This window comes from Pituophis catenifer, unplaced genomic scaffold (genome assembly GCF_029215685.1).
Source record: "Pituophis catenifer annectens isolate HBS135680 unplaced genomic scaffold, rPitCat1.0.hap2 SCAF_15, whole genome shotgun sequence".
NCBI lineage: Eukaryota > Metazoa > Chordata > Lepidosauria > Squamata > Colubridae > Pituophis > Pituophis catenifer.
Window position 1 is genome coordinate 14,988,316 of NW_027256895.1, and position 21,871 is coordinate 15,010,186.

General features: G+C 38.8%; 1 protein-coding gene across 1 annotated transcript; it reads left to right on the forward strand.

Annotated features, from left to right (window-relative positions):
- The first annotated feature begins 231 nt into the window (after window positions 1-231).
- LOC139324407 (vomeronasal type-2 receptor 26-like) lies at window positions 232-19,614 on the forward strand. The gene is made up of 7 exons (XM_070954119.1): window positions 232-376; window positions 6,201-6,372; window positions 7,721-8,009; window positions 12,620-13,465; window positions 15,512-15,739; window positions 18,200-18,326; window positions 18,714-19,614. Exons 1-7 carry the CDS (start codon window positions 232-234, stop codon window positions 19,610-19,612), a joined length of 2,706 nt encoding a protein of 901 aa, XP_070810220.1. The 3' UTR covers window positions 19,613-19,614.
- The last annotated feature ends 2,257 nt before the right edge of the window (window positions 19,615-21,871 follow it).

Consider the following 21,871-nt stretch of genomic DNA (forward strand, 5'->3'; position numbering starts at 1 on the left):
AACTAGACCCCAGGCACCTACTACCATATGTGATGGACGTGTGGTAAAGGAAGAAAAGATTGGAAGAACATATATAACTGGCTAGAAATGATAACTGAACAAAATATTGAGTTTAAACCAGAAACATGCCTCTTAGGTATACTATCAGAGGGTTATGATAAAGCAACCACAAATTTAGTGTTACATATACTGACAGCAGCAAGGATCACATATGCTAAATACTGGAAAAATATGAACATCCCATCGGACGAGGATGTAATTAGAAAAATTTGGGACTATGCTGAAATGGACAGACTAACTTTAAAAATTAAAGATAAAGAACATTCAGAATATTATCGGATATGGAATAAATTTTATGAATGGATAGAGAAAAGAGGTAAAAATTAGAGAAAGTAAGATTATGAATGTTAATATTATCAATATTGAAAATAAAGAGGTACTGTATATAACTATAAATATAATAATTGATAAAAATGTAAATAAGCTAATGTAAGAAGAAACCTAGTTTAAACTTTTTGGTTATATTATTATTACTGCTATTATATTATCACTATGGCTATTAGTTTGTGTGTTAATATTTACTACCAACTTTCTTTGGCTTTGTTCTATTTGTAAATGATACTCTGACAATGCACTGTTTTTCAAAAATGTTTATGAATGAAAATTTATAAAAATAAAATAAAAACCATTGGTTTTTATTTTTCTTTCTATACCTTTGTTTATTTTCTTTTTCTTTTTCTTTCTTGATTTTTCTTGAGTTTATCTTTCTTTTTCTTTACCTTTTTGATATCAAAAATATCTATTAAACATTTTATCATATAATAGACTTTAATAAAAACAATTGAAAGAAGAATGTTATAACCATCTCATTTAGGAAATGTTATAACCATCTCAGAATTGATTCTCCCTAATTCATTGCAATGTAAAAGCAGCTGAGGAGGGAAGCACTTTTAGGTGGGAAAGATTGATGTCAATCATTTGAGGTAATAGACAGTGAAACCACAATCTTGCAAGTGTCAAGTTTCCGAAAGATGCCCTAATTAATTCATGAGCCATGATCCAAACTTCAAAGGAAATATAGTCATTTACTAGGAGCGACATTCCGGCAATACTTGGATGCAGTTAGGACTGATCCCACATAGATTTACGCTCCCCTATGATCCTGTCTCTCCCCTCCTCTCTGGCCATGTCATAAATCACATTCTCCAATTACCCACTTTGGATGGCTGTGAAACCTAACACCCTCCTTCTGATTGCGGTCAGAAAAAATGTATGGAATTCACTTCAGTTCTCCCTCCCTCGTGCTCATGGCAACTTGAAAGCTTTGCAAGTTGACATTCGGCTCCCCTCACTTCCCGAGGGCAACCTGCACAAAGCAAAACAATTTGAGTACAGATGCAGAGTTTAGGGATGTGACTCCCCATCAGGCTTGTTTGGATTTTCTGCATGAAATTTGGCTATAAGGCGATCAGCCTGGATGTTTTGACTCTTTACCCAAGATGCCTCTGATAAGGGGTAACCCTTCCACTTGATTAAATATTGGAGTTGCCTTCTGTGCCATCTCGAATTGAGGATTTGCTGCACCTCATAATGGGTCTGGCCCCCTATGACCACGGGGTCTGGGGGCTCATGGGGTAGTGGCCTCAGGGTCGATCCAACCATGGGTTTTAAGAGGCTACTATGGAATACCGGGTGTATCTTCCCTAGCAATCAGGGCAACTTCAATTGCACTGTGACTGGGTTGATTATCTTTACTATGGGGAATGGTCCTATAAATTTTGGTCCCAATTTCTTGCTAGGAAGTTTTAACTGCAAATATTTTGTGGAGAGGTAAACTTTCTCCCCCAATTGAAATGGCCTTTGGGGAGCTCGGTGTTTGTCTGCCTGTTTCTTATAGGCTTGTGCTGCTTTAGCTAGCGCTTTCTTGACATTCTCCCAGGTTGCTTTCAGTGTCGCCATCCAATCAGTCAAGCTGACTGAGGAGGGAGGCTCCCTTGGGTACTCAGGCATTGGGACAAAGTCCATGCCGCTCACTACCTTAAACGGGGTTAGCCCCGTGCTACTGTGAACAGCATTATTATACGCAACCTCAGCAAAAGACAGGAGGTCCGCCCAATTGGACTGCTGATAGTTCACGTAGCACCTCAGGTACTGCTCTACCATGGCATTCAGTCTCTCTGCCCACCCCCATTGGTGCTCGAGTGAAACGCTGAGCTGAGGCCTTGGGATGACCCTATGGACTGTAGGAATTCTCTCCAGAATTTTGCTATGAACTGGACATCTCGATCGGAGATGATTCTTCTGGGTACTCCATGCAGGCGGTAGATGTGTTTCAGGAACAGTTTGGACAACTGGCGGGCTGAGGGTAGCCCACTGCAGGGTATGAAATGTGCCTGTTTGGAGAATAAGTCTATTACAGTCCAGATCACTGTGTTTCCACCACTCCTCAGTAGTTCTACTATAAAGTCCATTGCAATCTTCTCCCGTGGCCTTGTTGGTTCAGCTACTGGCTGCAATTAGGCTCTCTTCAGATAACTTGTCTCCGGCCATGGTTGCCTGATTTTCCCTCCCAGCACCCAAGACATCGGGGAGCTTTTGGAGAGTACAGGATTCAGGAAACCTGGTAATCTTTACAGATTTTTAAAAGGAGTCCTAACTGTCTGTCAAGTTTCCGAAAGATGCCCTAATTAATTCATGAGCCATGATCCAAACTTCAAAGGAAATATAGTCATTTATTAGGAGCGATATTCTGGCAATACTTGGATACAGTTAGGACTGATCCCACGTAGATTTACGTTCCCCTATGACCCTGTCTCTCCCCTCCTCTCTGGCCATGTCATAAATCACATTCTCCAATTACCCACTTTGGCTGGCTGTGAAACCTAACACCCTCCTTCTGATTGCGGTCAGAAAAAATGTATGGAACTCACTTCAGTTCTCCCTCCCTCCTGCTCATGGTAACTTGAAAGCCTTGCAAGTTGACATCAAGTCTGAAAGCATTTCCCTCCTACCTGTTTCATCTACAAAGTTACATTTAAAAGAACAACACAACTCATCAACATAATTAATAATGTAATGGTGATCATATGACATAGTTATGTTTAGGTACTATACTTGATTTACTACTAAATCTGAATCCAAACTAATTAAAATGCTATGATTCCTTCCTTCCTTCCTTCCTTCCTTCCTTCCTTCCTTCCTTCCTTCCTTCCTTCCTTCCTTCCTGCTTCTTTCTTTCCTTCCTTCCTTCCTTCCTTCCTTCCTGCTTCTTTCTTTCTTTCCTTCCTTCCTTCCTTCCTTCCTTCCTTCCTTCCTTCCTTCCTTCCTTCCTCCCTCCCTCCCTCCCTCCCTCCCTCCTTCCCTCCCTCCCTCCCTGGAGTCAATTCTGAGATGCTTTCTCAAATTGGTTTGGGCTCAGATTGTTTTTACCAGATCATTGTCTAGGCTACAGTTCTTCCTCCTATCCTTCAAATTTATTGTCACAGCCCGTGATATGTATTTCAAGAGCAAATCTTACCTGGGGCATCTTGTAGACATTCAAAACATTTGCCATGAAGGGACATATGTGAGAGTTAGGTCCTGCAATAACAGATACTGCCCAGTCCTTGGCATCACACTTATAATTGGGGATAAATCTGCCCCGTGTTGAGAGGAGCTCCATTGAAACCAAGTAGGTCCATCTAGCCATGAAATAACTGTTAGAGAGGTGCATAACCAGAGTCATATTGAATAAAAGGTGATTGTTTTCTTTGATCTCCTTTACAGCAAAAACCAAGGCCAGGATATGTTGGTAGTTCTGTAGAAAATACCAACACAGATGCATTCAAATCATATTTATTCTCATCCCAGTGCCGAATAAGCTCACCATCAAGGAACTGAATGACTACAGACCAGTTGCTCTAACAGCCTTCTTTGAAAGGCTAGTGCTGTCCCACTTGAAAACCATCACAGATCCACTGTTAGACCCCCTGCAATTTGCATATCAATCAAATAGATCAACAGACGATGCTGTTAATATGGCTCTGCACTACAGCCTACAACATCTTGAATCTCCAAAGACCTAAGCAAGGGTCCTCTTTGTAGACTTTAATTCAGCATTCAATACCATCATTCCAGACATTCTTCTAACTAAGCTAAACCAGCTACAGTTACCTGAACACACTTGTAAGTGGATCATAAGCTTCCTAACAGACAGGAAGCAGCAGGTGAAGCTAAGCAGAATCACATCGGGTATCTGTACAATTAGTACAGCCCCCCCCCAAGGCTGTGTGCTCTCCCCAATTCTCTTCTCTCTCTATACACCAATGACTGCATCTCTAACGATCCATCTGTTAAACTATTGAAGTTCGCAGATGACACAACAGTGATCGGTCTCATTCGAGGCTACCATGTCACCACTAGTCCTTCTTTTCATTAAACTAGATATATCCAATTCCTGCAACCTTTCTTCATATGTTCCATACAAATGATGTATGGAACTCTTTTTCTGGAATCCCTTCTCCTAGGAAAAGATGTAATTGTTTCATTGGGGCAGCCCTACATTTATACTCCATACATGCTGAACAAACAAATTAAAAGCACTACGTAGTGCCATTGTTCTCTAATATTCAGAAGAAAAATTAAACTGTTAGAGGTTGACATTCAATTAGCTATAAACAGTGTTTCAGCAGTAAAGCACTGAAAATTCATTCCACAGAAAGAAAAGGAGAAAAGCCCAATATAGAATTTGAACAAAAGCACTAGGGTGAAATCTGCCTTAAACATGTGCATATGTATGTGTATTTGTAATTTATTTGCCAGGTAAAATATATCAGTGGAAATCCATTTCTATTAGCTTACGAATGAAGGAACCAGGAGAAATAATTTGTGCTGCAAGCAATACCACTAATTAACCCAGTCCAGGCATCTTCTTAGAGAAAGATATCTGGTTTGAGACATGCTACAGCTAAAAAGAAAAGTCTTTACATTAACTCATCAACCAGGTCTTCAGATGGATGTCTTGTGAAAGCCCCTGAGATGTTGGAACACTGCTATCAGTGCCAACAGAACAACAAATAATCCAAAAGATATTTATATGTGCAGAAATGGATAGATTAACTTTAAAATTAAACAACAAGGAAGACTCACAGTATTACCAAATATGGGACAGATGGTATGAATGGATCAATCGATGGAAAAAAAACTAAAGTCAAATACAGCAAGAAATTAAAGGTAACAAATTTACACCATCATTAAGAAATCAAGGTTAATGTATACATATATATTTACATGTTCGAATATTATAGATAGATAATCCTGTTTGTTAGTTTTAGTATATATGTAATTTAGAATTGTACTTTCTTTTTTAGAGTTAAGAACATTTTGTACAATCTTTTATCTTTTTATATTGAATAAAGTTTGTTTTTAAAATCAAAAAAAGAAAAAAGGAACACTGCTATCATGTCTCCCCAAGTCGTTCTTTTCATTAAACTATTATATAGATGTATATTTATATAAATATTTATTTTGTTCTTTTTTTGTAGGTTTATATATGTATTATTGTTTTAGCCAGGGTTTTTCCTACATATATAAACATCTTGATTTACGGAGGAAAAATCCAGTGCTAAAACAATAATACATATAAGATTTATATATATTTAATATATCATATATATATGAGTATATTTCTAATAAATCTAATCTGTAGCCTTCCTTTTGTTCAGGAGCTCTATACTTTCTACAAAACAATCATTGTTTTGCACAAAGCACTGATGATGGAGGAGGAGGGGAAAAAGGAAGAGTTACCTCTGAGAATTTGCTGACTTCAGTGTTTTGGAAAAAGTGACTGCATACCTTATGATTATCTAAGGTGATTATCATTACTCTCAAAGCAGAGAAAAATACTTTTCCATTCTAATTGCATACAGGTATATAACTCGTGAACTGATCAAAGGGTGGGTTAGTGTATGTATGTATGTATGCATGTATGTATGCATGTATGTATGTATTCATCCATCCATGGATTCAACAGATCAGTATGTATGCATTTAATGGTAGGATCCAGAATAGTAAAGACCATGGCATACTAAACAGCTGAATGATGATGATCAAAATAGGAGTAGGAGATCTTAAATTAAGGGACAATCATTTTGCCTGCTGCATGAGAGGGTCCTTCTTGTCCCTTAGACTTCTTGTGTGTTTGCTGCTGCTGCCACCAACAGATTGTGGGATATCTCCAGCAGTGTGTACCATTCGTGAGTCTCTGAAAGTGCAATACCAATATCTTCAGCCAGGTGATGTGATAATTGGTGGGATAATTTCACAGCTTTTCTCCTTTTCTGAAGGAGCAGACTTCAGCTCACACCCTACACCCAAGTGTGATGTTGAACCTGTGTAAGGAAAACCTCATTGATTTCTGTAATATTTGGGTATTTCCTAGCAGCGCCACTCGTATGGTTTTAGCAACTCTGCATAGATTCTAGTAGTCAAATATTTGTATTCCTACATCCACTTATTCTGCTCTTCTGGTAATAGAAAATGGGAGATTGATATGGTGGTCAGATCTAAAACACACATTATTTTTCATCCCAGCGACTGCTATCTTATTGCTCTTGGGTTTAACCCAACTATTTGGCTTAAATTAAAGCTCCAGCACTGAGCAAGCAGTTGGACCTAAGCTTCTCGGCTGGCTCTATGATTTTTTGATATTGCCAGGTCTCCTTGTATGCTCTGAGTTTATTCTGATCTTTAACATCTGGTTGGATCAAATCAGTCCGTAAGACGTGCTACATTTGATTGTGAGAAGGGGAAAAGTCAGTCTTGGCTTAATCTTTTCTTGCTTAAAGTTCTTGCCATTATTTATTCCCATAGACATCCTACCAAAAATTTCATTGGGGAAAAATCTCTCCAGTAAGGTTCATATTTCTCTGATCCATCATTGGAAAGTTTTATTGCATACTTTAATGAAGTGATATTTAGCTTCTTCTGCAGTGTAAAAGACTTGCATTTATTTCTAAGCATATTTTCTCTGAAAATGGACTTCTCCCTTAGAAGGATTAGAGAAGGTTAGATCCATTACAAGCAAATCAAGCTATGCTTCTAATTAAAGATAACTTAATTCTAGAATAGAATAGAATAGAATAGAATAGAATAGAATAGAATAGAATAGAATAGAATAGAATAGAATAGAATAGAATAGAATAGAATAGAATAGAATTCTTTACTGGCCAAGTGTGATTGGACACACAAGGAATTTGTCTTGGTGCATATTCTCTCAGTGTACATAAAAGAAAAAATTCATTCATCAAGAATCATAAGATACAACACTTAATGATAGTCATAGGGAACAAATAAGCAATCAAATCATATTACAAAACAGTCAATATAAATGCTAAGGATTCCAGCAACAAGGTTATAGTCATACAGTCAAAAGTGAGATGAGATGCGTGATAGGAACGATGAGAAGATTAATAGTAGTGCAGACTTAGTAAATAGTTTGACAGTGTTGAGGGAATTATTTGTTTAGCAGAGTGATGGTGCTCAGGAAGAAACTGTTCTTGTGTCTAGTTGTTCTGGTGTGCAGTGCTCTATAGTGTCTAAGTGTCAACTTTCACATTTTCCAATACTCTCCACCACAAAATTCTAATGGAATTCTAATGGAGATTGCCTCTTGCAGGAATGGTATGGGAATGTTCACAACATAGAACTTCATGATTTACTCAAGATGTGTCTTTTACTTTAGTGTAATGCTGAAAAAATATCAGCACACCCTAGCCTTGGCGTTTGCGGTGAATGAAATAAATGGAAACAGCATGATCTTACCCAATCGGACTGTGGGATTTCATATCTATGATAGCCACTTTGATGCCCAGATAACTTATCAGAACACGCTGAACTTGCTCTTTAATCAGAAACCAACTCTTCTCAACTACAACTGCAGCAAGAAGATACCAGCAGCTGTCATTGGGGGTACTGACTCAGAAACCTCCCTCCACATAGCTACTATCTTAGGGATCTACAAGATTCCGCAGGTAAGGTGGATCACACATCTATTTGTTTAGGAACATATTGTCTACTACAGTGTATATGATTCTTGACAATTTTAAGATGGATGGACTTCAAATTGATATTCTAAAAACTTCCTAAGAAACTTACTACATTTATTAAGCAAGTATTTGAATTTATTAAGAAACTTAATATCTTCATCTTATTATTTACATTTTGTCTACAGTGATTTAGCTTGATTTGAACAGGAGTAAGATGACTTGTACCAAGTTTATTTGGGGAATACAAAGAGGTTTAAGATCTCTTTGCCAGCACCACAAAATATATGTGATCCTCCCTTTTTTTCTTCTGGTAATGCAATTTCATTTGCCTTCCCTGGTAATGTGATATTTTAGGCAGGAAGAGAGTTATTGCATTATTTCTCTCATTTGGGCTGAGGTAAATGTGTTTATGAAGGTGAATCACTTAAAACCTGATTTAATTATACCAGTTATGGTTGGATGATATGGATATAAGTGGTTCCTTGTTGGAAGGACAAAAGTTTATTCTTCTCAACAGGGTTCATGTTTTAGTTCTCACAATGTAACCATTCTCTTTAATGTGATGATAATCTTCTTGCCCTTTTGTCTATTTATCGTGGCCTTAACTGTTCTCTTTTTTCTTTTCTTTCTCTCAGTTCCTTTGGTTCTCCACATTCCTTCCTCTCAATGCCATTAAATCACACAAGTAATCTGGGTGTTGTACACAATAAACCAGTCACACATTTAAAAAAATCTCTTAAATTTACTTAATAGATAAACATGATCACAGGAAGGCTTCCTTTTAATTATGTTGTAGGCAGCCAGCATTTATTTGATACTGACTGATCTTAGATTGTAAGCAGGGAAAAGAAAAGGAACAATTATGAGTTAAGCATAAATAGTGAAAAATTAGAGCAAGTAGAGAAATGTATTTGTACTTCATGGGCTGATAACTAGAGATGGGAAAATGGATGGAGCTGAGGTGGCGCAGTGGTTAGAGTGCAGTACTACAGCTACTTCAGCTGACTGCTAGTTCCGCAGATCAACGGATCAAATCTCACCGGCTCAAGGTTGACTCAGCCTTCCATCCTTCCGAGGTGGGTAAAATGAGGACCCAGATTGTTGGGGGCAATATGCTATTTAGTATACTGTCTTTGGTGTAAGCCGCCCAGAGTCCTCGGAGAGTGGGCGGCATAAAAATATGACTAATAAAATGGAAAAAGAAGATGTATAAATGCAGATTAATGATGCCGTGGTAATATGCAATCTGTTGTGAGGAATACATGGTGTATTTTTTTGCGGGTGGTGGTGGTTTGATTTAACCCATGGCTAGGAAGGGAGAAAACTATAAGCTACACGGAGTCAGTTCATGATTAGAACAGCTTGTAGGTGCTGTGAACTAATTAAATGTCTCTTTTTAAAGGAAGTATAAAGTACTATGTTCTCCACATTTTGCTATGTAACAGAGAATTAGACACGTTAGAAGAACCGTAAAAGTCAGTTGAATGCAATGAGAATTGAATACTTAAGAATTATGTGTTATAATATTATGTGTTATAATAACAAGAGAGGGTCAAGAAAGGAGGGATGCATTTGGGATTATTTGAAAAACAGCATAATTTGAACTGCATACCATGGTCAAACATCAGCAACTGATCACAGAAAATGTTTTATGACACTTTGATTTACATCTACAAAATAGTTTATGATCATTTTTATGTCATTAAAACATTTTATAAAATTTGCCAAATTTTAATTCTACAGGACTCATAGGTCCCAGTTTCTGGATGCATTTCACAAGTTAGCTCCTTTGAGGCACATTGGTTCAAATGTTTTGCTCTCTGATGAACTGTTTCACCCACTCTACAGACACAAGAGCTTTAGTAGTATATAGATACAGTGTTTTCCCAAAAATAAGACCCTGTCTTATATTTTTTTTGAACCCTGAAATAAGTGCTTGGCCTTATTGCCATGCACTCAAAAACGCGATTGGTCTTATTATCAGGGGATGTCTTATTTTTGGGGGAAACAGGGTAGTAATGATGTAAACAAGGGTTAGCTGTCTTTTCTTTTATTTATTTTTTTCTTCTTATTTCATATCTTTAACTTCCTTGACTTACTGCTTGTTCCTTTTCTGTTTTCTGCTTAACATAGATTCTTCGCAAATGAAATGGTGTAATATATGGATTAGACCAGGTTGGCACTTACGTAGGTGATTACAAAGGCAATCTAATCTTGGTTAGATCTTGGTGATCTAATGTAGCCTACAGAGTAGACTAGAAAGAAACAAAATACCAGGAGAAGGTATTCCTAAATTACTTCCATGTTGTGAGTTGGAAAACAACATAGTGTGTTTGTGAAGTCAACAAGTTTGTGAGCATCTTTATTTTAAGCTTCTTATCATTTACAATTAGTTGTCAATATCGGCATCTCTCTTCACTCAGGATTTCACTGAACTTGTGCTATCAGTAGTACAGTTCCAACTTTGCTGCTTTGATCTGGTTTCATGGCTATAAGTGTCATCATTCCAAGGAACAGAATGACAATTGTTTTAGATGGTTTACATTTTTGGTTCTTTAATATTCATTAGCTTCTTTTGTTTGCCAGGCATTTAGTGGAAAGTAAACTAAACATGGCTGTAATTAAATACCACTGGGATAAATAAATTTGTTGGAGAGGATGAAGACAACAAAATTTAATTTCCCCACAGTCTCAGGATACTTAATAGAGGGAAATAGAGAGCGGTGGAGATCGATATTTCTGATAATTCCAGCTTCTCTTATCTAATTAAAAAAAATAGTTATGTTGTATGAATTATTAATGGCAGACATACAGGAGCACAGGATAAGTATATGGATTGTGATTTCATACTAAGTGAAATACTAAAATATTTCACTCCATAATTAAGACAGAATTTAGATGAAAATGTAAGCAGATGTGCCATGTGTGCGATATAAGCAAGCCGCCACATTTCTCCATGTGGTTTAAAACACTCTAAATTCACAATTAATATTTTAAATAACACATAGATTGCTATATCAAAAATAAACTAGAGGGAATATATATAATTTTAAAATATGGCACCAGACCATTAATATTTTAAGAAATGCTTAGGAGAAGAAAAAAGCATGTTTGCTTCCTGCATGAAAGATAGTAAAGTATATCCAGATATCTATTACTATGGAAAACTAAGCGTCTGACACTTCTTTAGAGATTATACCAAGATCTCTGAGGATGATTTAGATCAGGGGTCCCCAACGTTTCAGATCTCTGGGACCACTAAATTCATAATTTTAAATCCCACGGACCACTAATATGATCTGTCTAATGACCGGCTGGGTGGGCTTGGCTAGGTGGTCATGTGATCATGGGTGGGCATGACCAACTCAATGTCACTCACATCAAAGTCACATGTCACTCACCTCACCGGCCTCTACTCACCCCTCTCCTGCCAGCCACTCCTCACCTTCCTGCCTGGGCTCCTTAGGGCCCCAATAGGAAGCAGTTGTTGGAGCTAAGCAGCCCCCGCGAGAAAGAGTTGGCAAAACAGCTGGATCAGTTCAAATTGGATCTGACTGAGAAGGAGGCTCAGCAGAAGCACCTCACTGAGGATTAGGAGCATAGGCTTTCCAAGCAGAGGGAAGACTGTATTGTGAGCCACCCTGAGTCTCCGGAGAGGGGTGGCATATAAATTTAATAAATAAATGAATAAATAAGACCTGCAGGAGTGCAAGGCCAGGTACTGGCACCTGGAGGCTCAGCGGGCTGAGATGGTCAGTCAGTTGCAGGCCATGATGCAGTCCCACTGGAACAAGGCTGTCCGGTTCCTTGCCACCAGCGGCACTTCCCTCCAGCCTTTGCCCAAACCCCTGCACCAGGAGGCTGAAACAAACCCCAAGTTGGAATTTCTGCCCCCCTCCAACCCACACAAAAAGACCCTGAAGAGGGAGACTCTCTGCAGTAACACCAGTGTTCTTTGCATGTATCTGGCCCAGGGGTCATAGTTTGAGGATCCCTAATTTAGTGCAATATAAAAAATGCAAATAATTTTTCTGCGGACCACCATAATTTTCTCACAGACCACCAGTGGTCCATGGACCACCAGTTGGTGACCGATGCTTTAGACCACAGAAGGGGATTTGAAGATTGGTTTGTTCATTATTTATTGATTGATTTACTAAATGTATATGCTGCTCCTCACCATCACAGCGACTCATCATATCTTCTTGTTCATATCTGTGATCCTAAAATGTAAAGATGATGAAGTGAAATATAAAATGATTGATACATTACAAAATACCCTAAACAGAATATATCTATTTGGATCTTATTTTAATGTTTATTCCAAAGCCAAGAGAAGACAGGGAAGACAATAGGTTGCAAAGAAAGAGAAAGTAATATCTGAGTCAGACATGAAATATTTTGACTGAGCTTCAACGTGGGATAACTGCAAACTTTTTTTTAATTTCGCTACATTTTGGGGAAGTTAAAGTGGAGAAGAGAAGGCAATTTTAGACTGTAAAACTGAGAAAAAGAACTAGCATTACAGAAAAGTACTTGATCTTGTAGATATTTTTATATTTCTCTATTATGAATGAAATTATGTTCTCCTTTAGGTCACCTACTGTTTATATAGTCCGCCAGTGAATGATATAAGCCACCCGTCTTTCTTATACCGCATGGTACCTAATGAAGTGCATCAGTATACAGGAATAGTCAAGCTATTGCTTCATTTTCAATGGAAGTGGATTGGGATCATGGCCATGGATGACGATAAAGGAGAAACATTTGTGCAGATCTTGGAGAAAAACTTTTCCGATAATGGAATCTGCACTGCCTTCTCTGAACGAATGCCGCTTCAAAGCAACATTTTAGGCGTGGTTAATTTCAATGACATGTTCAGGGAAATGGCCCTGTTGCTGAGTAAAGCAAACGTCAATGTCTGTGTTGTAAGTGCTGATGCTCACATGATGTTAGATTTGCAGATAGTGCTCAATCTTGCCGAATCAGACATGATGCTGCCTGTGCAAAAAGTATGGGTGATGACAGCCCATTGGGATTTTTCAGTGGAGCCCTTTTTAAACAATTTAAATATGCAGACCTTCCACGGTGCCTTGTCCTTTGCAAGTCACACCTCGGAGATGTCAACGTTTCAGAATTTCCTTCTATTTCAGGACCCCCATTCTCTGTCGGATCATTTTATCAGAGTCTTCTGGGAACAAGCATTTAAATGCTCGTTTCCAGATTCTGCAACAGACAAAGGAAGCTGTACTGGCAATGAGAGACTGGAAAGCCTTCCGCATTCTTTTTTTGAAACAAGCATGACCAGTCAAAGCTACAGTGTTTATAATGCTGTCTATGCTGTGACTCATGCTTTGCATGCCTTTTACTCATCCAGAAGGAAATACGGAGCAGTGTTGGATAGAGATCACCCAAGGACTTCTAAATCACAGTATTTTCAGGTAATGTCGCATCTAGGAGGCAGATTAATTTTGATGCGTCAATATTGTTGTTAATGTTGTCTTCATTTATATAAGAAGGATTCTCATTCTGTATACAATTAACAGGTAGAACAGCTTGCCTTCAGAAGTAGTGGGTGCTTCATCACTGCAGGTTTTTAAGAAGAGATTGGACAATCACTTGACTGAAATGGTATAGGGCAGGGGTCCTTAAACTTTTTAAACAGTAGGCCAATTCACGGTCTCTCAGACTGTTGGGGGGCCGGACCAGTTGGGTGGGCATGGCTAGGTGGTCATGTGACTGGGTGGACGTGGCCAATTTAGCAGTCCATTAAACAATACACACAAATTACACTTTAATTTGTTATGTTCCTGGGGGTGGAAAGCAGGTTAGTGAAGGAATGTGGCTGCCTTGGGGGGAGGTGTGAGAGGGACTTCTGTTTGTGTTTGTGTGTGTGTGTATGTGTCTTTCTCTCTCCCCCTCCCTCTCCCTGGGGAGGCCAAAAGCGGGATGTTTTTGGCCTCCTGAGGCCTCTGTGCATCCCATTTTTGGCCTCCCCAGCCTCTAGAAGGTGGGTGGGGGCCAGTGGGTAGGTGGGGTGATGTGGGCGGGGCAGCCTTGTGGTCCCGCGTGTGCCAGATTAATGGTTTCAGTGGGCTGTATCTGGCCCATGGGCCGTAGTTTGAGGACCCCTGGTATAGGGTATCCTGTTTGAGCAGGGGGCTGGACTAGAAGACCTCCAAGGTCACTTCCAGTTCTATTCTGTTTGATAATGCATTACTGCACATTCCCAAATGCAGAGAGGAAGTGAGTCACTATAGTTTTTAAATCAATTACATGATCATTCAGTAAATCCAGGCTCTCCCATTGACTTTGCTGTCAAAAGCTGGATGGGAAGGTCACAAATGGTAATCACATGACCCCAGGACACTGCAACTGTTGTAACTACATACCAGGTGCCAAATGTCCAAATTCTGATCACTTGACTGTGTGGATGCTGCAACAATCTTAAATCCACTGGGAGTCACTGGGAGAAAATCAGCATATAAATGTAATTCAGTAGTAGTACTCTTCCCCTGGCAGATAGTAAACCTTAGCTTTGAAATACTTGGATTCCCATCAGTGACACAGGTATACCAGGATATTTCAAAGCCAAAAGAAATGTTAGTATGTTCATTTGAAACACATTATCTAATAATTCTTAGTATCCTTTTTAAAAACTGAGCTGAACTGAAATATTTGATTGGGGAAGGAAATTATGGAACCACCAATTATGAAGTGATGAAACAATTAAATAGCTTCAGAGAATAGCACCATGATGGTGAACCTATGACACGCATGCCACAGGTGGCACACGTAGCCATATCATTGGGCACGCAAGCTCAGCTGATTTTCGCGCCTTCTGGGTCCACCAGAAGTAGAGAAACAGGCTGTTTCCTGCCTCTGGAGGGCCTTGGGGGAAGGTGGGGAAGCCCTGTTTTTTTCTCTCCCCAAGCTCCAGAGCCTTTCTAGGAGTCTGGGGAGGCGAAAAGGTCTCCCCCCGAAGGCTCCCCAGAGGCCAGAAATGGGCTATTTGCCAATTTCCAGTGGGACCAGAAGGCCCATTTTTTGCTGTCCCCAGGCTCCAGAGCCTTTCTAGGAGTCTGGGGAGGGTGAAAATGGTCTTCCCCACCCCAGCAGGCCCTCCAGAGGTTGAAAATGGGCCATTTCCAGCCTCCGGTGGGCCTCCGGGGTGGTAACGAAGGCCGTTTTTGCCCTCCCCTGACTCCTAAAAAGACTCTGTAGCCTGGTGAGAGAGAAAAATGGGCCTACCAGGCCATCACGTGCCAGGAGCGGGAAGAGCTTGGGGGGATCGCATGTGTATGCATAAGGGTGGGGCACATAGAATTATGGGTGTGGGCATGCATGATACCCCCCCCTCCCCGCTCCTGGCACACGATGGCAAAAAGTTTAGCCATCGCTGGTATAGCAAATTGTTAATCCAAGCCAAACAATTTTCACTGGTTTCACCACTATGGTAATACTTGTCAAAACTTCATTTATTCCAGCTTTATCATTTCCTAAGTCGAATTTCCTTTAACAACAGTGCCGGAGACAAGGTGTCTTTTGACAAGAAGCATGAATTGCTAGCTGGATTTGACATTATCAACTGGGTTACTTTCCCTAACAAATCCTTCATGAAAGTGAAAGTGGGACAAATGGATCCTGAAGCCCCATCAGGCAGAAAGTTCACCATCAACGAAAGAAAAATCACATGGCAGGCCCATTTTAAACAGGTATCACCACAATATGGACCCATAAATTTGCAATGGAATAGATGTTGTAATTTGATATCTAAAAGAGCTAACCATGTAACTGCTTCTGGCATGGCTGTGATGAGATCATCCCAGGTACCTTGAAATTTCCCGAGGAGGCATTCTTGAACTGTATGTGTTATAGTTTGTTGCCTGAGGAGACATTTTTGAACTGTATGTGATATAGTTTGCAGTCTGCACCACAGTCACATTGCAGACTCCCAGCCATTCCCTACCTAAAGAGCTTTGCCTGTCCTGATTCTATTCAGATGGCTGCATATTTTTTGGGGAAACTGCACTCCTAGAAGTGGTTTTGTTGGATCTGTGTGTTCTGTTTGGTTGTAGTTATTAAAAGTTGGCCATCTTCATCTAGATTGTAAGACTGTGGTGTGTTATTTCAAATTGGTTTCTTAGACTTAAGCCTGGCGAGAGGTAGAGATACTAATATTTTATGTATTGGAAGATCTCTTTTCAGCAATTAAGGATCCCCAGCAGAGGTGGGTTTCAGCAGGTTCTGACCAGTTCTGGAGAACTGGGATTTTGAAGTATCCTTCCCCTGGAGTGGGGTGGGAATGGAGATTTTACAGTATCCTTCCCCTGCCACGCCCACCAAACCATGCCTACCAAGCCATGCCACGCCCATCAAGCCACACCCACAGGTTTTTACTGGTAGTAAAAAAATTTGAAACCCACCACTGATCCCCAGTACTTTTATATTAAGTGTCTGGAAGACAACAAACTTTAAGTTGTTGATCCTATTCGGGAAATTTTTGGATTTGCAAAACTAGTTTGCAAGGGGAAGAAGAATTGAAAAAACAAAAAAACAGATGGCTTCCATTCTTTTTTTCTGCACAAAAATGGAGACCTTTCAAACTGAGGAAATGCTTGGTTGTCCCAAGGTTCTATTGTGTATCTTAATACCTCTGATTGAGGAGATGAATTTTTATTACCTGTCTAGTTTTTAGGCCATCCTTCTAGCTTCAACCATGGTAATCCTTTCAAGCCACAAAAGGAAGGACTCTTGTCAAGGTGACTTCTTAATATGTAAGTTAATATAAGTTTCATAAGTTTATTTTTGTCAAGCATATATAAGATAACAGGTAAAAGTAGAAACATAATTTGAATACATGAAAAGAGTAAGTAAAAAGGAATATTAAGACAGGGACGGTAGGCACGCTGATGAATTTATGCACGCCCCTTACAGACCTCTTAGGAATGGGGTGAGGTCAACAGTAGACAGTTTAAGGTTAAAGTTTTGGGGGTTTGGGGAAGAAACTACAGAGTCGAGTAGTGCATTCCAGGCATTGACCACTCTGTTACTGAAGTCATATTTTCTGCAATCGAGTTTGGAGCGGTTTACCTTGACTTTGTATCTATTATTTGCTCGTGTATTGTTGTGGTTGAAGCTGAAGTAGTCATTGACAGTAAGGACATTGTGGCAGATAATTTTATGTACTATGCTTAGGTCAGACTGAAGTCGGCGTAGTTCTAAGTTGTCTAAGCCCAAAATTTGGAGTCTGGTGGCCTAAGGTATTTTATTGCGGGTAGAGGAATGGAGGACTCTTCTCATAAAACATCTCTGGACTCTCTTGATTGTAGTAATGTCCGATATGCAGTGTGGGTTCCAGACAGATGAGCTGTATTCAAGAATTGGTCTAGCAAATGTTTTGTATGCTCTAGTTAGTAATACAACATTACCAGAAAAGAAGCTACGCAAGATTAGGTTTCCAATTACCTGAGGCAAATATACTTGGCATGTCAGCTCCAGGGTACACGATGATAGTTGACTTCTCTGGGCCATTTATATAATTAGCTTTTTGGGGGGTTATTGTGGATTCTCTACACATGTACACACAGTCCCCCATTATCTATATTCTTCCAGTGCTTTAATTAAAGTACTCAGGAGCTTCTTCAGTGGCAATGGAGAAAGGGACAGAGTGATGCAAGCAATTAAATCCCCCCTTTTCTACTTGTCTTGTGATATTAAATGGACATCTAAAAGTGTTGAAGTTTACAGTGTGAAGCCACCTGTCAGACCTTGGAGATCGTTCAGAGAAGAAACCAGTTCCGTTAGTACTAACACTACCTTTACTGTAAGATTACAGTAATATGTATATATTCACTTCACGATAGTATAGATTGAGGACCCCTGAAGTCCTCAGTCTCAAGCAACTCAGAATAATGACAAGAGACTAATCACATACAGTAAATTATGGTGACATATTAGTGATGAAAAAGATTATTCAAAGTGAGGGTAAGGTCCATCAATAATATATGCTATTTTGGATCGGTTCTTTCTTAAATATGTACATATCTACACAAACACTCACACACACACAAACTAATGAATATTTCTCAGAAGTTTATGATGCATGTATTGATCTCTGAAAATGGTTGGATTCAAGGGAATAAAATATATTTCTCTCTCTCATTAATGAATAGACTATACCTCTTGCTCTGTGCAATGATCATTGCCCACCAGGGTCCAGAAAGAAAAGGAAGGAAGGGAAGCCATTTTGTTGCTACGATTGTAATACTTGTCCATCAAGAAAGTTTTCAAATGAAAGAGGTAGGAAATATGGTATTGTAATGTTTGTGTGTGTGTGCAAATGAGTGTATCCATAAAGACACACATAGACATATCACACTGAGACAGTTATCACACACATAAGAGTCACTCTCAGTATTCATGAGAGATCCATTCTAGCTGAGCTCTCCAAAAGCAAGATTTAATAGGGATCTCTTTAACAGAGGTGTGAATCTGTGTTAATGTTGCTGGAGTATATTTTTGTATGCTTTTGGCTAAGACAACAAAGGCAATAAATGATGAGAATTGTTGCGCATAGTTGTTCATGCCTGTTTTATGACATAAGATGTTTTAAATTAATAAATACTTCTCAGTAAAGTAGACAAAATATGAAATACTGTTATGAATTCTGAATATCTATTTTCACAGATATGGATGACTGCTTAGACTGTCCAGAAGAACAATATCCAAACAAGGAAAAAAATTTGTGCATTCCCAAGGATCTAAATTTCTTGTCTTATAATGAAACTTTGGGCATCACTTTGGCTGCTCTGGCTCTCTCGTTTTCTGTGACCACAGTGGTGGTACTTGGAATTTTCATAAAACATCGAAATACTCCCATTGTCAAAGCTAACAACCGGAATCTCACTTATCTTCTCCTTGTCTCCCTCTTCCTCTGCTTCCTCTGTTCCTTGCTGTTCATTGGTCAGCCCCAATTGCTGACCTGTCTTCTTCGTCAAATTGCTTTTGGGATAATCTTCTCAGTTGCTGTCTCTTCAGTTTTGGCCAAAACTATCACAGTGGTTCTAGCTTTTATGGCTACTAAGCCAGGATCAAAATTGAGAAAATGGGTGGGGAAAAGATTTTCATACTCTCTGATTCTCTATTGTTCCTGCATTCAAGCAAGTATTTGCATATTGTGGCTATGCACTGGCCCTCCTTTCCCAAATTTGGACATGCATTCTCTTCCAGAAGAGATTGTAGTTGAATGCAATGAAGGATCAGGCAACATGTTCTATTATATTTTAGGATATATGGGATTTCTTGCTCTCATCAGCTACATTGTGGCTTTCTTTGCTCGAAAACTGCCAGACTCTTTTAATGAAGCCAAATTTATTGCTTTTAGCATGCTGGTGTTTTGTAGCGTGTGGATGACTTTTGTCCCAACGTATCTGAGCACCAAAGGAAAATACATGGTGGCTGTGGAGATCTTCTCCATCTTGGCTTCCGGTATAGGAATATTGGGATCTATCTTTTTCCCTAAATGCTACATCATTGTAGTGAGACCAGAACTCAACACAAAGGACCATCTAAAAACAAAAAACTAACAATTACGGATATTAATTGATTTTGAAGAATTTAGCATGATCTTGAAAAGAAAGTTGGAGAGATAAAATGTTGATCAGTCATGAGGAAGTAGAATGTGTAAGAAAAAGACGCAGCATACTCCCAATTTGACCTCAATGTTCTTAAAATGGGGAAAGTTGATTTTTTGGACTAGGTTTCAACTGTCAATATACAGTAACCTATAACAATAAAGTAGTATTCCTGGAATTCCTGCACCATCAGTTTTGTGACCTGGTCTACTTGAAAAGGTTGATACATCATTAGGGTTTGATTACAATATTTCTGGTTCAAATCTTAAACCAGTGCCTCTTGTCAGCTGAACAAAGACAAGATATTGTATTTATCACCCTGTACAAATTGTATATTTAGGTTCACTTTTATAGCAATAGCAATAACACTTAGACTGACATACCACTCCTTAGTGATTTACAGGACTCTCTGAGAAGTTTGAAAGATCAGAATATTTCCCCCAACAATCTACTCCCCATTTTACCAACCTTGGAAGAATGGAAGGCTAAGTCAACCTCAAACAGACAGGATCAAACACTCTGTGGGCAGAGTTAGCCTGCAATACTGCATTTAACACTGTGCCACCGGGGCTCATACCGCCAATGACTGCCACCTTCTCTTCAACCAGAAGCCAAGAATCCAGGGGGATCCCAGATTACATCTGGGATCCGTTTGAGCAGTGCAACCTCATCCAGCATCATAGTCCTAGAACTGACAGGTCCCAAATCCCAAAGCCACTCAGTGTTGCCAGGTTCAGTTGAACCCTGTCTTTCTCCATACAGATGCTCACAGTGTCCAAGCATTAGGATAAGACAATCATGGCATCACTTCATTCATCTGGGGCATGGGTATATAATCACAAGTTTGCTGCAAACAGTGGTAGGAATACCCAAACAACAACAATTACTAATAAATAACAACAATGAAACAAAAATAATCATCAACAATAACTTGCCTAACCTCTCAACCTCCATGCCTGAGAAAAGAACCTTCCTAACAAACAGTAAGAGTCAACTTTATATTGAGGAAATGTTCCAAAGAGAGATTCAGTTACATAAAAGGCATACTACTAAGGGACTATTAGATAATACTCCTTAATAAACAATACCTGGAGCATGCCACTCCTCCTGGAACTGATGGAGCAGACAGCGACAATTGGAGAAAGTTGGTCCCACAAATATCCTGCTCCCATGTGATGTAGGTCTTTGTAGATGGTGTGAGTTTCATCATCAAGCTATTAATATTTATTGATAAATATATTAAGCAATCAGAGGGGTATTACTACTTACTAAGTTTTGAACTGTTCTCAAAATGTCCAATAAATTCTCATATATGTTTTATTTCTGTCATATCAATGTATCCTAGTGCATTCAGCAGCCAAGTTTCAGTGTCATATTCAAGCAAAACTCTCCACAATTCAGGCTCATTTAGTTTATTATGTACTTTTCCTAAATCAAATACTGTACTATTTTGTTGGACCGATGTTTCTAGCAATTGTTCTTAATTTAGTCACTTAATAAAATGAACAGTTGCTACAAAAGCAGTCATATCATTTACCCACATTTGCAGCAAATATATTTTTACATACTTACAAGGTTTTCATGTAAGGAAGAGGAAAATATGCAGAGAACATTTAAAGTATAAAACACAAATTGTAGAGGAAGAAAATCATATTCATGGTTTCAAATCTCTCTAGGAATTTGGAGACATGTCTTTTATCAGATATACTTTATTTTCTTTTAACATTTAACTTTTTTATTAGTTTATCGAAGTATAAAATGCAAAGAAAAAAGCATGAAAAAATAAGAAGAGAGGGAGGGAAAAAAGAAGAGATATGGTGTAACAGAAGAAAAAAAATAAAAAGGCACCAACCTTCTCTCTTTAGCACAGTAGAAGGTAACAATATTACAACCACAACTTTTTGCTTTTACACAACACTATGTACAAGCCATTTCTATAACAATAAGCTTGTCTGGTTTACAAAAACAGAATCAAAGTTTCATTTTTTTCCCCACTGTAAGCACAAAATCCAGAAGCAATTTCAAAATAGAGACAAAATTAAATATATTCTCTTCTTTGGATAAAATAATCAGTTTAACCATCTCTGCTTCTCTTTGCTGTGTGGGATAATATATCATTCATTCTCATATTTTCAAATCTAGTCAATAATATTTTATAATAACTATAATAATATATATTATATTATATATAATATAATATTCCAAACTTTG

Coding starts and splice junctions, on each gene's coding strand:
- LOC139324407 (XM_070954119.1), top strand. CDS start 232: ATGAACATCCCATCGGACGAGGATGTAATTAGAAAAATTTGGGACTAT. Junction 377..6,200: donor TGAATGGATAGAGAAAAGAG/GTAAAAATTAGA, acceptor TGCCACCAACAG/ATTGTGGGATATCTCCAGCA. Junction 15,740..18,199: donor GGCAGGCCCATTTTAAACAG/GTATCACCACAA, acceptor ATTAATGAATAG/ACTATACCTCTTGCTCTGTG.